Here is a 13,584-nt window from a genome sequence, read left to right as displayed (position 1 = left end):
GCTTATTTTCGGGGGAGGGCTTATTTTAGAGGAATCTTACACAGTAAGGGGAGGGCTTATTTTCAGGATAGGTTTTATTATCGGGGAAACACGGTAGTAGTGGGGACTGAAGGTTGAATAGGACAGGCCCAGTGATAAAGCTATTTGTGTGAATGGAGTCCGTGTTTCTAGGGCCTCCCAAATGAGCAATAGCTTGCTTGGTATTGGTATCCTGAAAGTCACAGAACTATATTTTAAATATATTCAAACTGTTCTCCTCACATGCATATTAATCCAATTCAACAAATATTTAATAAGTAACTATGTGTCTGACACAGTGGATACAAATATAAACAACTTAGGGGGAGACGAGGTGGCGCAGTGAGTAGAGTGCCAACTCCGGAGCCAGGAGGACTTGAGTTCGGATCCAGCCTCAGACACTTCAGACACTTCACACACACACACACACACACACACACACACACACACACACACACACAAAACTAGCTGTGTGACCTTGGGCAAGTTACTTAACCCCAACTGCCCTCCAAAAAGCAAAAAACAAACCAAAAAAAAAAAAAAAACACAACTTAGTTCATGCTTTGGAGGAGTTTATGCAAATCTTCAGGGGCTCACTGAATGAGATCTAATAGGTGAGATAAGTCAATTACAAAAATAAGTATGGCACACACAAAGTATATTTTACTACATATTTATTTAAGAGCAAAGGAACTGCCAAATCTTGTCACATTTGCAACATCTCTTGAATATGCTCCCTTCTCTCCTCTGACCCTGCCTGTTAGATCTATATACCTCAAGTCTCTCCTGGCTACAATTCATCCTCCACTCAGCCACTAAAGTGATTTTCCTAAAACATAGGTCTGATCATATCATCCCTCCTACTCAATAAACTCCAGCGACTTCTATTGCCTCCAAGATCAAATACAAAATGCTCTGTTTGACATTCAAAGCTCTTCATAAGCAATCCCCAGCCCACCTTTCCAGTCTTCTCTCACCTTACTCCCCAACCCAATCCAGTGACACTGGTCTCCTGGCTGCTCCAAGAACAAGACACTCCCATCTCTCAGTCCCAGGCCTTTTCCCTGTGGTGTTGGGATAGCTGACCTCCCTGGCTTCCTTTATGTGCCTTTAACTAAAATCCACTATCTCCAAGAAGCTTCTCTAATCCCTCTTAATTCTAGCACCTCCCCTCTGTTAATTATGTCCCTACTTATCTGGTATAACTTGTTTTGTATATATTCATTAACATGTTGTCTCCATTAGACTGTAAGCTCCTTGAGATCAGAGACTGTCCCTTGACTCTTTTCCTATTCCCCGGAGCTTAGCACAGTGACTGGCACACAACAGGAATCTAATAAATGAATGAATGACTGTTAATTCTGGTTGTTGTTTTTTTTTTTTATCACAGTAACATTTAACAGACTGTTGATAAATTTAACCACCTACTTCAACTAAAATTTAGAGTCAAGCAAAAGATATGCCTGAAGTAGTGAAATTTATACCATAGCTCCCTACTCGAAAATCAGTTTAATTACTTTTAAAGCAAACTCCATATCTGATCGCTAATCCCTGTCTATTCTACCTCAACAACATCTCTTCCATTTATCCCTTCTCTCCACTCATATTGCCATACTCTATGTTCAGGCCCTCATCACCTGTGTCTGGATTTTTATAATTAGATTTGTCTCCACTCCCCAAACTATCCTCCACACAACTGCAAAAGTGATATTGCTAAAGCACAGGTCTGAAAGCATCACTTCCCAGCTCAAAAATACAAAAATCTTCACAATCTGCTTCCAATCTATATTTCCAAGCTTAACAGACATTATTCTCCTTCATGCATTCTACGATCCAGTTGAACTGGGCTACTAGGAAGTATTCCGTCTCCCCTAACTTTTTACCTCTGCACAGACTGGTCCAGGCGGCTGGAAGGAGCTCTTCTCTTCCCCTCCATCTGCATGCCAGAATCCCTGCTCCCTTCAAAGCTCAGATAAACGGAACTTCTGATAGATGAGGCCGCTGATGACCTGATGGCCTCTCTCAGGTACAAGTAACCCCTCCAAAGTAACACTTTACACATAGTTTATGTTTACTTAGATGTGTAACATGTTTCCCCAGATAAAACATAAATTCCTGATGGCAAATGTTCTTTAATTTGTCTTTGTATCCTCAGTGCAATCATCAGCATAGAGTCAAGGCCTAACCGATGCTACAACATCTAACTTTGTTTCATGGTTTGCAGGGATACATGATAAGTACAAGAAGGCTACAGTGCGTCTCCAATGATCCGTCCATAAGAAATGATCGAGGGAGCAATAAAGAAGAGAGGTGAATCACGTATTTAGAGCAACGGCCAACAGCCTCTCCCTGATATGAAGGAAATGTGACAAGGGGCTTGGATCAGAGGAAGGCTACCAGCACATTGGATGAAAGCCCTATGGGGGTTCTATGGGAAAAAATGGACAAGAATCACACTGAATAAGAAGGAGCAGAAAGATGTGATTTTTATCGATGGAGGAGAAAGATCCCAGGTCCATCCATCACAGTGTTCTGTTCATCTTACCTGGGTTAGGATCATGACACCCTTTAAATATTCAAATATGCAAAATGAAATGGATAGCTCATTCAATTTGAACAGACATAGATTTATGGACAATCCAGTTCCCAGCACACATCATCGTTTCCAGCAGGACATGAGTTTCCAGTTATTTTTCTGATACTAATGACAGATCTGTAATGGACTTGAGGCCTCAGCATCACTTCCAAGTGCTCTACCTCCAAGATCCTTTGAAGTTTCCACCTGTAATTACAATCTCCTGTCCTTTCATCTCCCCTGGTTCACTCCTCCTGAACCTGTTCCTCACCCTTACCAAAACTTCTGGTTGTAGTGCCTCCTTCCCCCTCCCCATCCACCATTCTACCTCTCCATCACTTTTTCCCCATCAGTCTTGAGTTCAGAGTAGGCCATCAATAATGCAAACTCCTCCACTCACAGTCCCTTGGTCCTCTGACCTTGCCATGTTTCTATTCCATTAATTCTCAACCCTGAGTTGCCCCAAACCGTCTGCCAACTACAGTCCTCTTCCTGAAGGGCCAAACTAGTCAGAAAACCCTACTGACTACATTCAGCAAATTCACACGTACCTCTGAAAAATCTGTGTTATAAGGCAATTCTCTCATTTATTTCTGATTAATAACCTACACATACATCCCATAGTAGCTACTCCAAAGATTCTTCTCAAATACCTAACTCTACCCTGACCCAATCCCCTTTCTCTTAGTAGAGGAAATCATCTCTTTTAACCAAGACAAGAGGCCATACGATGTGAGTTTTCTGTCTCCCCTACTGCAAATCTGACGACTTCTATATAGCTTCAGCAATCTTCTTTCTTCTGCTCTTCTATCTTAAGGCAGTGGTTTTCTACCCCAACTAGGATTTGTCCCCACTGATTTCCTCCACCCATCCATCCCCTTTCATATTCATTCTCTCTCTCCAAGGGTTCTTTGACCTTGCCTACAAACAAGTTCAGGTCTCCCCTAAAGAAACCTTCCAGGTTTCTTGTCTTTGTCATATCCTCATCTCTCCTCTCTTTCATTTCAGAAATGGTGTAGTTAATATTTAATAATAATAGCTAACATTTATATAGCTATTTAAAGTTTTCTTTTCTTATCCCATTTGATCTTCAAACCAACCTTATGAAATAGGCACTATTATTATCCCCAGTTTACAGATTAGGCAACTGAGGCATACAGAGAATGACTGATTTGCCCAGAGTAAGAGCTAGTAAGAGCCTGAGACAGGATTTTGAACTCAGGTCTTCCTGACTCAATGTCCCAAGCTCTACTCACAGTACCACTTAGTTGCTGCAATCGAATGAGTCATGATTCATCAAAGCCTATTCATTTTTTTAAAACCTTTGCAATTCCAGCACACAGCTGAAAGTAATTTCTCCAAGGTCACAAGTAACCTCCTATCGGCTAAATCTAGCTATTTTATATCCGTCTTTATCTACCCTGAGCTTTCTACTACATATGAAACCCTCATCAGCTCCACCTTCATTCTCTTCACCCTTGAATTCTCTTCAGAGACCACATCTTTCCTTTCTCCTCCACTAGTGTGTCTCCTTCCTCAAAGCCCTCAAGTGTAGGCTCTGCCCATAGCCAAGCTCTTCTCTCTGAGTTCTGGTCACTCTCTTTAGTTCCAGTTACTTAACTTTCTAAGTGGTATGTTTCCACCTGGATATATCACTTGCACCTCAAATCCAACATGTCCAAAAATGAATTAATCATTCCACTTAAACCAACCCTTCTTCCCAACATCCCTACTTCAGCTGACAGAACAAGCATTTTACCAAACTCATAAGTACACTTCTCTCACACACACACCCCCAGGGACAAAGTCCTGTGACTTATATGAATTCCATAATATCCATACCCTTCATCCGTGTCAACATCATCAGTCAGCTCTTTCATCATCTCTTATCTGAATTATTTTAACTGAATCCTATGATTAGACACCAAGCTTTTCATTAGATCATGAGCTCCTCAAGGCTAAGAACCTTTTGCCTTTCTTTGCATATCCAGCCCTTAGCACAGTGCTGGGCATATAGAAGGTGCTTAATAAATGCTTACTGTGGTCTCCCTGCTTCCAGACTTTCTCCTCTCCACTCCATCCTTGACAGTGAAGCTAAAGCAATCTTCCTAATGCTCAGGACTTACCAGGTCACTCTCCTCAAAAAAAAAAAAAAAAAGAAGAAGAAGCAGCTTACTGGATAAAATACAAACTTCTTAGCCTGCCATTCAAGACCTTACACAATCCAACTCCTAATGGCCAATCTAGCTTTATTCCACTCTATTCCACCTCATGTACATTTTATTCCAGTCAAACTGGACAGACAGTGAGTTGTTCCCCTATCTTTTCCAACTTTCTCTTATCTCTGCATTTGCTCCAGGCCTCTCCCATGCTTGAAAGAGGTTCCCACCTCCTCTTCACCTATGGAAAATCATTTTCTTCCTTCAAGGCACCACCACCACCTTCCTCTGGGAACCTCTGCTGAGGCCCTCAGCCTAAAACTTATCAGTCCTTCCTCACATTTCTGAAAGCACTTTGTCAGCACTTGTCCTAAGCTCTTATCTTATTCTGTCTCTCATCATGCTCAGAGAACACACATTCAACCCTTTCCCCCATCAAATTATATAAGAGCCTGTTCTCCATCTTATCCCCTGTACATGGCACATAGCCTTGTAAACAAGAAGGATTTAAACAATGTATGTTTGCTAAATTGAATCTGCCTCCTCTCTCACTTGATCCCCACATGACATGAATTTCTGGGATGGGGGGGGGGGGTACAGGGTAGACCTGGAACTATTTCAAGTTTGGGGATTGCACCGATTCATTCATTTCCTTTACCTCATCAACAAAAAGCTCTGGGCACAAAGAATGAACACTGTGGGTCATGCTTATGATTTCCCCAAACTTTAATATATGCTTACATTTCAATGAACACAAAAATTAGACATGTGGAAAAACCTACATAAATGTATAAAATGGACAAAATCCAGAATAGGTATATAAAATACACAAAAATGCCACAACACCTGGTCCAATGCTATATACAGTCAGCAGTCAATAAATAGTGGCTGAATGAATTAATAAAAGTATTAGAATGCTGTCTTTTGCACATGCTTGCATACCCTGTGAGAAATTGTCTTGACATGCTGACCATGTAAAGAAACTAATCACAGAAATAAGACCCATTACTTTTGACAAAAGCTGGGTAAACCACACCTTCCAAGTGTTTGTGTCAAGAGTTACCCAAATACATGCATTCAATTGACCTGTGGCACAGACCTAACCTGTGAAGTATCATTCTCCAAGGGGTAGGGGAGAAGTATAACAACCAAACTTTACAGAATATCTCCTGTTTCTAGAAGTCAATAGCAATAATTAAGGACAATTTTTTCCTTGTGAAGAAGGAGAGAAGGAATGGAAAAGGGATATAAGAATAAAGGAAAGTATTAGAAAAGGAAGATTAAAGATCCCAGTTTTCCAATTTAGATGAGTTTAAGCAAATCATCTAGAAGCAGCAAGGCATTAGTAGGAGAAGGCTTGTCTCAGAGTTAGGACAACCAGTATTTTAAATCCCTCCAAATATAATATGGCCATATAACCCTGGGCCAATTATAAAACACTCCTCAACGTCTCAGGAAGCTCTCTAAAACAGAAAATGACAGAATTGTGAATCTGTATTGTTAGAGGAAATCTAGTCGATGGAAGGTACATGGATGAAATCACAGGCTTGAACCAACACTGTAATTGGAGGGGAGTGGGGGGGGGGGGGAGGGAAGTCATTATTGCATTCCATGGGTTCTATTTGGATTCAAAAGACCCAAATTTCACAGAAGCTCCTCCTGAGGAAAGAAGGGAAGGGAGGAAAGGGTGAAATCAGCTGTCCAAGAATTAAAATAAAAGGGCTCCATAAAGGATTCCTGCTGAAAGCACAACATGAGTGGGATGCAAAGATTTCTTTTTTCAAGTTGCCAGTCAGGCTAAAAAAAAAAGTCCTATCTTGATGATCTCAACCTTAAGAGAAAAGGATACATTCTGCATTCCCTAAAACAAAACACCTAAACTAAACAGATTTTATCATGTTATTTATTATTTGAGCTTTGGTTTCAAGTGGTGTTGGTGACAGAAAATACCACAGTCTCTTCCGTCACGTGTTTCATATTTTGTAACTACTTTAGGCTTATAAATTGACATCAGGGCATATACTTGTTGCTCTATAAAAGCTCGCTTATTGAAATGGAAAAAAAAAATTTAACTGTTATGAATGTTACAATGCTCGTACTGTCCCTTTCAACCTTCTTAAGAAGGCTCATTTTCTTATTACTATGGAAGAAATGGCAAACTCCTACTAGCTTCCTAAACTATTTTTAATGGCTCGTTTCCATTAAGAATTGCAACTCCACAATCTCATATTTCTCTATTTTTCTTCATTCTCCAATCATATAAGGGGGGAGATGATATCCCCCTAAAAGAATGAGGGGAAATATGCAGATTTCCCTCTATCAGACTCCAACAAGAAAAACCTATTTTTTTTTTTTGAAAGCCAGCAAAGTTACACGTGTCCTTTCAATTTTGTGTTAGTAAATGATAACCCTGCAAAGGGTGGGGGCAATTTGATTGGGATCCCAACATAATCTGTAAATTTGGGACACTACAATTTCAAGAAAAGAATTTGCATTTTCAGCAGGAAGGTATCTGTGGAAATTCAAGAGAAGTGATTTATTTTAGAAATACTCTGTGACAGTTAAAAAAAATTGATTTGTATTAATCAACACAGGAAAGCCATGACTAAACAAGTTAACCCCCTGAGGGAGGAGAAGCAAAGGAGGATGCTGAAGGAGTAACAGTCTATGCAATATGTCATTCTATCAGAAGAGAGAGAGGCAAAATCAATGGGTTTTGGTATAAAGAACACACTATGAGACGCTACAGTAGGAGTTCTTTCAAGGTTAGCTTAAAAGTGATGATTACCATCCAAAAATTTTATTTGACATTCAGGAGCAATGAGCAAGAAATTTTACTCAATCAAAGCTTCTCTAGCCTTCTTCAAGTCCCACCTAAAATCTCACCTTTTACAAGAAACCTTTCTGGTATATTCTTTCCATTATTATCTCCAATTCATCCTGTATATAGTTTGTTTGTACCCAGTTGGTTGCAAGTTGTCTCCCTCATTAGACTGTGATCTCCTTGAGGGCAAAAATTGGCTTTTTTTTGCTGTTGGGGTTTCTTTTTCCTTTCTTTCTTTGCCCCTTTTTGTATCCCTGAAGCTTAGCATAATGCCTGGTGAATAAAGGGTACTTAATAAGAACCTGCTGACATACCCCTTATTATGCTACTGTAATACACTTTCCTCAGAGAATGTTTTCTCACCCTCACCTGGTACCTAGGCTTAGACTTCTTAGTACAGGCATAGAGAAGGCTCCTGTGATTTCATCTGTGTAGGGGACAGTTATGAAATTCACCAAAGCCATGAAGGCACACTTTCTCCTCCAGGTACAGCCTTACTTGGCTAGAGCCCTGAGAAGTTTAAAATTACTTGCCCAGTATCACACAGAAGCAGACCATGGGTCTGACACAGAACATGAACCCAGACTTTAAGGCAGTCTCTATTCACTATGCCATGCTGCTTCTAGAAGCCTTGATTTTTTTTTAATGATAATCACAGATAAGCAAATAGAGAATACATTTGATTTTCAGAAGACCAAAATTAGAGAAAGAATAAAAGAAGAGGTTTATCAACATTGACACAAAAGAGTGTTATCACAAAGTAGAGTAAACTAATCAAGAAATGAACCTGCTCTTATGAGATCACTGATTCCATTGAGAAAAGTAACTTCCCAGGCAGCTAGGTGGCACAGTGGATAGAGCACCCAGCCCTGGAGTCAAGAAGACCCAACTTCAAATTCTTTCTCAGACACTTAGTAGCTGTGTGACCCTGGGCAAGTCACTTAACCCCAATTGCCTCAAAAAAAAAAAAAAGAAAGAAAAGTAACTTCCACCCAGTCTGTGTCTGCATGAATCCATTTAATTAAGTGGTTTCATCCCAACAAATTTAGTGTTTAAAAACCAAACCTAATGGTTATTTTGGCACCATGCAAGATAGCCTTAATGATTCAAACATTACATCTGTATGTAACTAAAACATCATACCTGGGATATAAATACTAGCAAAATGATGATGCATTTAGAGACTCTTCATTTTAAAGCTTTTCAAGAACCATCAACAACTGTCACACTTCTCCATAAGCCAATTTCAAGCTACAATCTTTGGCTTTTATTTGGATGGACTCCAAAGGAAAATCAAGAGTATCTTGTGAGGAAAAACAACATTTAAATTTGAAGATGTCTCCAGAAAATAATCTAGACAGCCCACCCAACAAAAATAGTTATTCTGCATTTAAATGCCGTTCAAAATAAATAAATAAATAAATGATCCTCAGATATTCCTCAGAACAAAAGGATAGTATCCTATTTTTCAAAAAGCCCCCTGGAGCTATTATTAGTAAGTAAATGGCAAAACCAAAATTTGAACTGAGATTTCTAGACTTCTACCTAGTGTTCAATTCACAAGGCCATGTTTTAACTAAAAACACTCTGTAGGCCCACAAACTCTGCAAACCCTGGAATCTATGACATAACCCCAAAATGAACTCAAGTAATCACAAGTGCACAGCCAACATTCAAATATCAAGCAAATGTTGGATAATAATTTAAACATTCAAATATCAAGCAACTGTTAGATTATGATTTAAACTTGTTCTTCATAACACTTAAACATCAAAATAACATGTGGCCCATACATTTCAAAACAACTTGACAATTCCTAGAAGGCACTGTCAAAATTCTGCCTGGACAAGTATTCGGTCTAAAGACCAGTGTATAAGGCAAACACACAACCAGATGATTTCTAGGTCACTATGTTCACCAACTAATCCAACCTGGCACCTTTGTAGTGAATCTAGGTGACAGTAAATTTTACTAAACTAGCGTTTAGTAATGCAACGAAACTGAATTTTCGTGTAATATATAGCTTTAAGGAAAGGAATTTGGGAGCAATACTTGTTGCTTGGATAATGAAAGAAGCAGACAACGACAAAATTAACTAGGTTTGAAGGAAAGGAGGGAAAAAATAAAACACTAACCATGTTTTTCCCCAACTACCCTTTTTCCTATCTTCCTCCACCCACTGCAACACACACACAACACACACCCCCTACCTCTGCCCATTTCTTTCTCGACCTAAACTTTTCCCTACTAACCTGGCCTCATACTCCCCCACCCCCACCCCCAATCTCTGCCTCAAACACTAACAGCAGCATTCCAGAAACAGGCTTAAACTTCCCCGCCAGCCCGGCAAGCAAGAGCAGCCAGTCCCAGGTTCAAGACTCGCCGGGTGCCCAAGGTTACATGAACAACAGTTCAGTGGAGCGTGCTTTATGTTCATGTGCTTTTTTAAAACCCAAGAGCGACCTGGGGTCACAGCTTTAGAGGTCTAATAACAACCAAATGACCGAGTCTGCCGTGCACTTCGGTGAACCCATTCGGGTTATGGGTCTTTAATAGTTCTTTGCAGCCTGCTTAAAGAAGGCGAGGCTGGAACGACCCGAGAGGGGAAGAGGGAGCCAGAAACTCCCTCCTCGGGCTGCAAGACTGCAAGGCTGGGGGAGAAAGAAGGGGGGGGGGGGGAGCTGTGACAGGGGGGGGCCCCCCCCCCCTAACAGCCGCTGCCCATCCTCTCTCCGGTGCTTCGCACCGTGATCTTTACCCGGAGCTGTAAATCTGCTCGCCCCAGGACTGCACCTTTACCTGTCAGCTCCCCCACCCCCTCCTCCTACTCCTCCCCCCACCGTCCCCGCCCCCGCCCCCAGAGCAGGGCAGCACAGCAACCCAGTGCGAACCCAGGACCAAGCAGGGGGCTGCGAGGGGGGAAGGAGGACAGGAGAAACGGGACAGCGGGGAAAGAGGGAGCGAGAGAGGACAAGAAGGGGAGGCAGTTCCCCTCCGCTCCCCGCCCGCCCCAAAAGAGGGGAGGGACGGGAGAGGCGGAGGCGAGGCGTGGGGTTGAAGGCGAGGGGGACCCCGCCGCTCCCCCAGCACGGACGCCGAGGACCTTACCAGATAATCCATGTACAGTAACGCCTCAGTTATCCGAAGATCAGACATCCGGCAGCCTAAAGCATCCGGAACGGCTCCGAACCCGGAAAAAAAAGAAAGCGTCTCTGGCAGCGAAGCGACCGCCCCCGGGAAGGCAGCAACAGCGAAAAGAGCCGAAGAGAGCCGAGCGGACGAAGATTACACCAGCCGCGCCACGATTGGTCCCTCCACAGACCATGAGGAAAGAAGAGCGCTCATTGGCTGCGGGTGCATATAAAAGGCGCGGCCGCCCGGCGTGAAAGGGGAGAAGCGCGGGAGACGGAGCAGAGAGAGCGTCCTGGCGTAGCACGGACAGCAGACTGCAGGCGTGGGGAGCAGAGGCTCGGGGTGTGGGGAGAGGAGGAGAGAAAGGGCCGGCCAAGAGTGGGCGGGCCGCCAGGGGCTCCCGTAGAAGTGGCACGACTGGGAGGGGGGGGGGGGGGCGGTCCGACCTCGTTAAGGAAACAATCCTCCAGGAGAGGTTAGGTGACAACCTGAAGACACAAGAGGGTCTGTTTGTACGTTCACCCACTAGAAGAGTTGGAGGGAAAAGCGGGTTGGGGGGAAGGGGGCCCAAAGGCAGTCCCTGCTTTCGAGAAGCTTACAATCTTAAGCCCTCTGAGGGCTTAATTAAAAGAAGGTAAGCAACGGAGCTATATAAAACCCTGAAAGTTTACAATTGGATGGAGGACACAACATACAAATGTGGAAAAAGCAAGCTATATACAGGATGAATAGGAAATAATTGAGAGGGAAATCTAAGTGTCTACCATGTGCCAGCCACTGAGATAAATGCTGGGAATAAAAAAAAAAAGAGGCAAGAGACGGTTCCCTCAAGAAACTAATAGAGGAGAGACTGCAGGAAAACTAGTGATATACAAAGCAAGCTATATATATATATATATATATATACACTATATATATGTATATATATATACACACACACATATACATATGATAAATAGGAAATAATTAACAGTGGGAAGGCAATGGAATTAATAGTGGCTGAGAATGCTTCCGGTAAGAAGGTGGGAATTTAGTTGACTTGGATTTCTATTCAAACCCAAATCTTCTGAGTTCAAAGTTAGACTCAGTGCAGTAAGAAGAATGTAAGTTATCTCAGTAGCGTGCATCAAAGATCATTCTCATCCAGCCTTTAGCTCGCATTTATATAGTGCTATATAAGGTTTGCAAAGCCCTTTACAAATTTATCTCATTTAATCTTCACCACACCCCAGGTTGTAGTTTGCTGTTATTATCTTCATATTACAGATAAGGAAACTGGCAAGCTGATAATTGACTTGGCCGCAGAATCATCCTCAGTACTTAATTGTGCCCACCAGATTGGGGTACCTTGCCCTCTGAAGGGGATTTTAAACTTGCTCTGAGGAAACACGAACTACATTTCAAGTGGATGCTTCCATACCACTTGAAAAAGACAATGCATCAAATAGTTTTTTTTTTTTTACATAGATTTAACTAAAATTGTTGCACACCTGAACACCATGTGTGTTTCATATTCAGCACCTGGATTGTTTTAGATGAGCGACCTTAATGAAGAGAACAGAGGAAGCCCCTGTCTGTGATCAAATACCAAACAAAATGTAAAGTATTTTATGAACCAATAGGTGTACTGAGTCATGTGTGTTTTCTTTTTTTTTTTTCTGATAAGTGGCTTTAGAATTTCAAAGTGAGACCTGGCATTAGTAGAAGAGAAAACTAAAATAAAGCTAGCTAAAGTCTTTTTAACTAAATCACTTTACAAACCATAAAGGACTATGTATGCTTCTAGTATTTACGATCAACATAGCTGCCAAAATAATTTTCTAAAGTACTGATGTGACCATGTCACTCCCCTGCTCAAGAAGCTTCAATGTTCCATAATCCTTCTAGGATAAAAAACAAACTCTTCAGTTTGGCATTTAAAACTGTTTACAAAACAAAACCAAACTTATTTCGTTGGCATTTCTATGTACACATTTCTATGAGTACACACTAATGTACTCAGCATGTTTATTGTTTGCCTTATGGGACACTGCAGCCATCTTTCTGCCGGGATGCTCACTCTCCCTTACCTCTGATTGGGCACTTGATCTCCATCTGAAGGACTCTGCCTTCTAATTGCTGTTGATTCACCATATCTAGCAGGGTCCTAATTACACCCACCATACTGTACTACAGCCGAGTAATAATAGTTACTCCCAACCTTTCCTCTAGGAATTGTAATCAAATCAACATTAACCTTCCTAGAAATGAAGAATCAAGTCTTCTCTGACCCCATCCAGCTAACTTCCCAGATCCTAACACAGACCCATTTGTTCAGTCAACTCTTTGTAACCCCATTTGGAGTTTTCTTTGCAGAGGTACCGAAGTGATTTGCCATTTCCTTCTCCAACCCATTTTACAGATGAGGAAACAGAGGCAAACAGGATTAAGTGATTTACCCAGGGTCACACAGCTGGTGTCTAAGGTCAAATTTGAAATGACCCTGGGGCCACTTTGCTGAGGTATATTTTGTCTTTCCCCATTAGGATATAAGCTCTTTAAGTGCAAGGATTGTCTTGCTTTTTGTATTTATAATCCCTGATGCTTAGCACATCAGTCTGTGTTCTAGTTAGCACTTAATAGATTCTTTTTTAATTCAACCAAGACTTTCATTTCCCACCCTAAATGCTCTTATTCTGGCTGTGTACCTCAAGCCTAGAATGCATCATCTATTCATTTGTCTCTTTGGATCCCTATTCCTCAGCCTGGTGCTACTCCCTACATAAATCTTGATTTTCTTATCTCAGGTGCTCCGCCCTCTAAAAATTACTTTGAATTTAAGTGTGCTCGCTTATACACATTGTATATCTTCCCAGTAGAATGAAAGTTCTTGTGTT

General features: G+C 41.6%; 1 protein-coding gene across 10 annotated transcripts in view; it reads right to left on the bottom strand.

The window, feature by feature from the left end:
• The window catches only part of ARL15 (ARF like GTPase 15), a 513,713-nt gene extending 502,836 nt beyond the window's left edge, over positions 1 to 10,877 (bottom strand). For 2 of the 10 annotated variants that reach the window (XM_069095281.1, XM_069095279.1), the window contains exon 1: positions 10,685 to 10,868. In XM_069095281.1, coding sequence (XP_068951382.1) covers positions 10,685 to 10,732 — 48 coding nt within the window. In that variant the 5' untranslated portion in view covers positions 10,733 to 10,868. Of the gene's footprint in view, positions 1 to 10,684 lie in introns of all 10 variants that reach the window. The other 8 variants (XM_069095282.1, XM_069095283.1, XM_069095278.1 and 5 more) reach the window with 8 other exon arrangements.
• Positions 10,878 to 13,584: the final 2,707 nt, after the last annotated feature.

This window comes from Petaurus breviceps, unplaced genomic scaffold (genome assembly GCF_028583685.1).
Source record: "Petaurus breviceps papuanus isolate PSGF00001 unplaced genomic scaffold, PetGlider_PUasm1.0 226, whole genome shotgun sequence".
NCBI lineage: Eukaryota > Metazoa > Chordata > Mammalia > Diprotodontia > Petauridae > Petaurus > Petaurus breviceps.
This window is presented reverse-complemented; position numbering and strand designations above follow the sequence as displayed.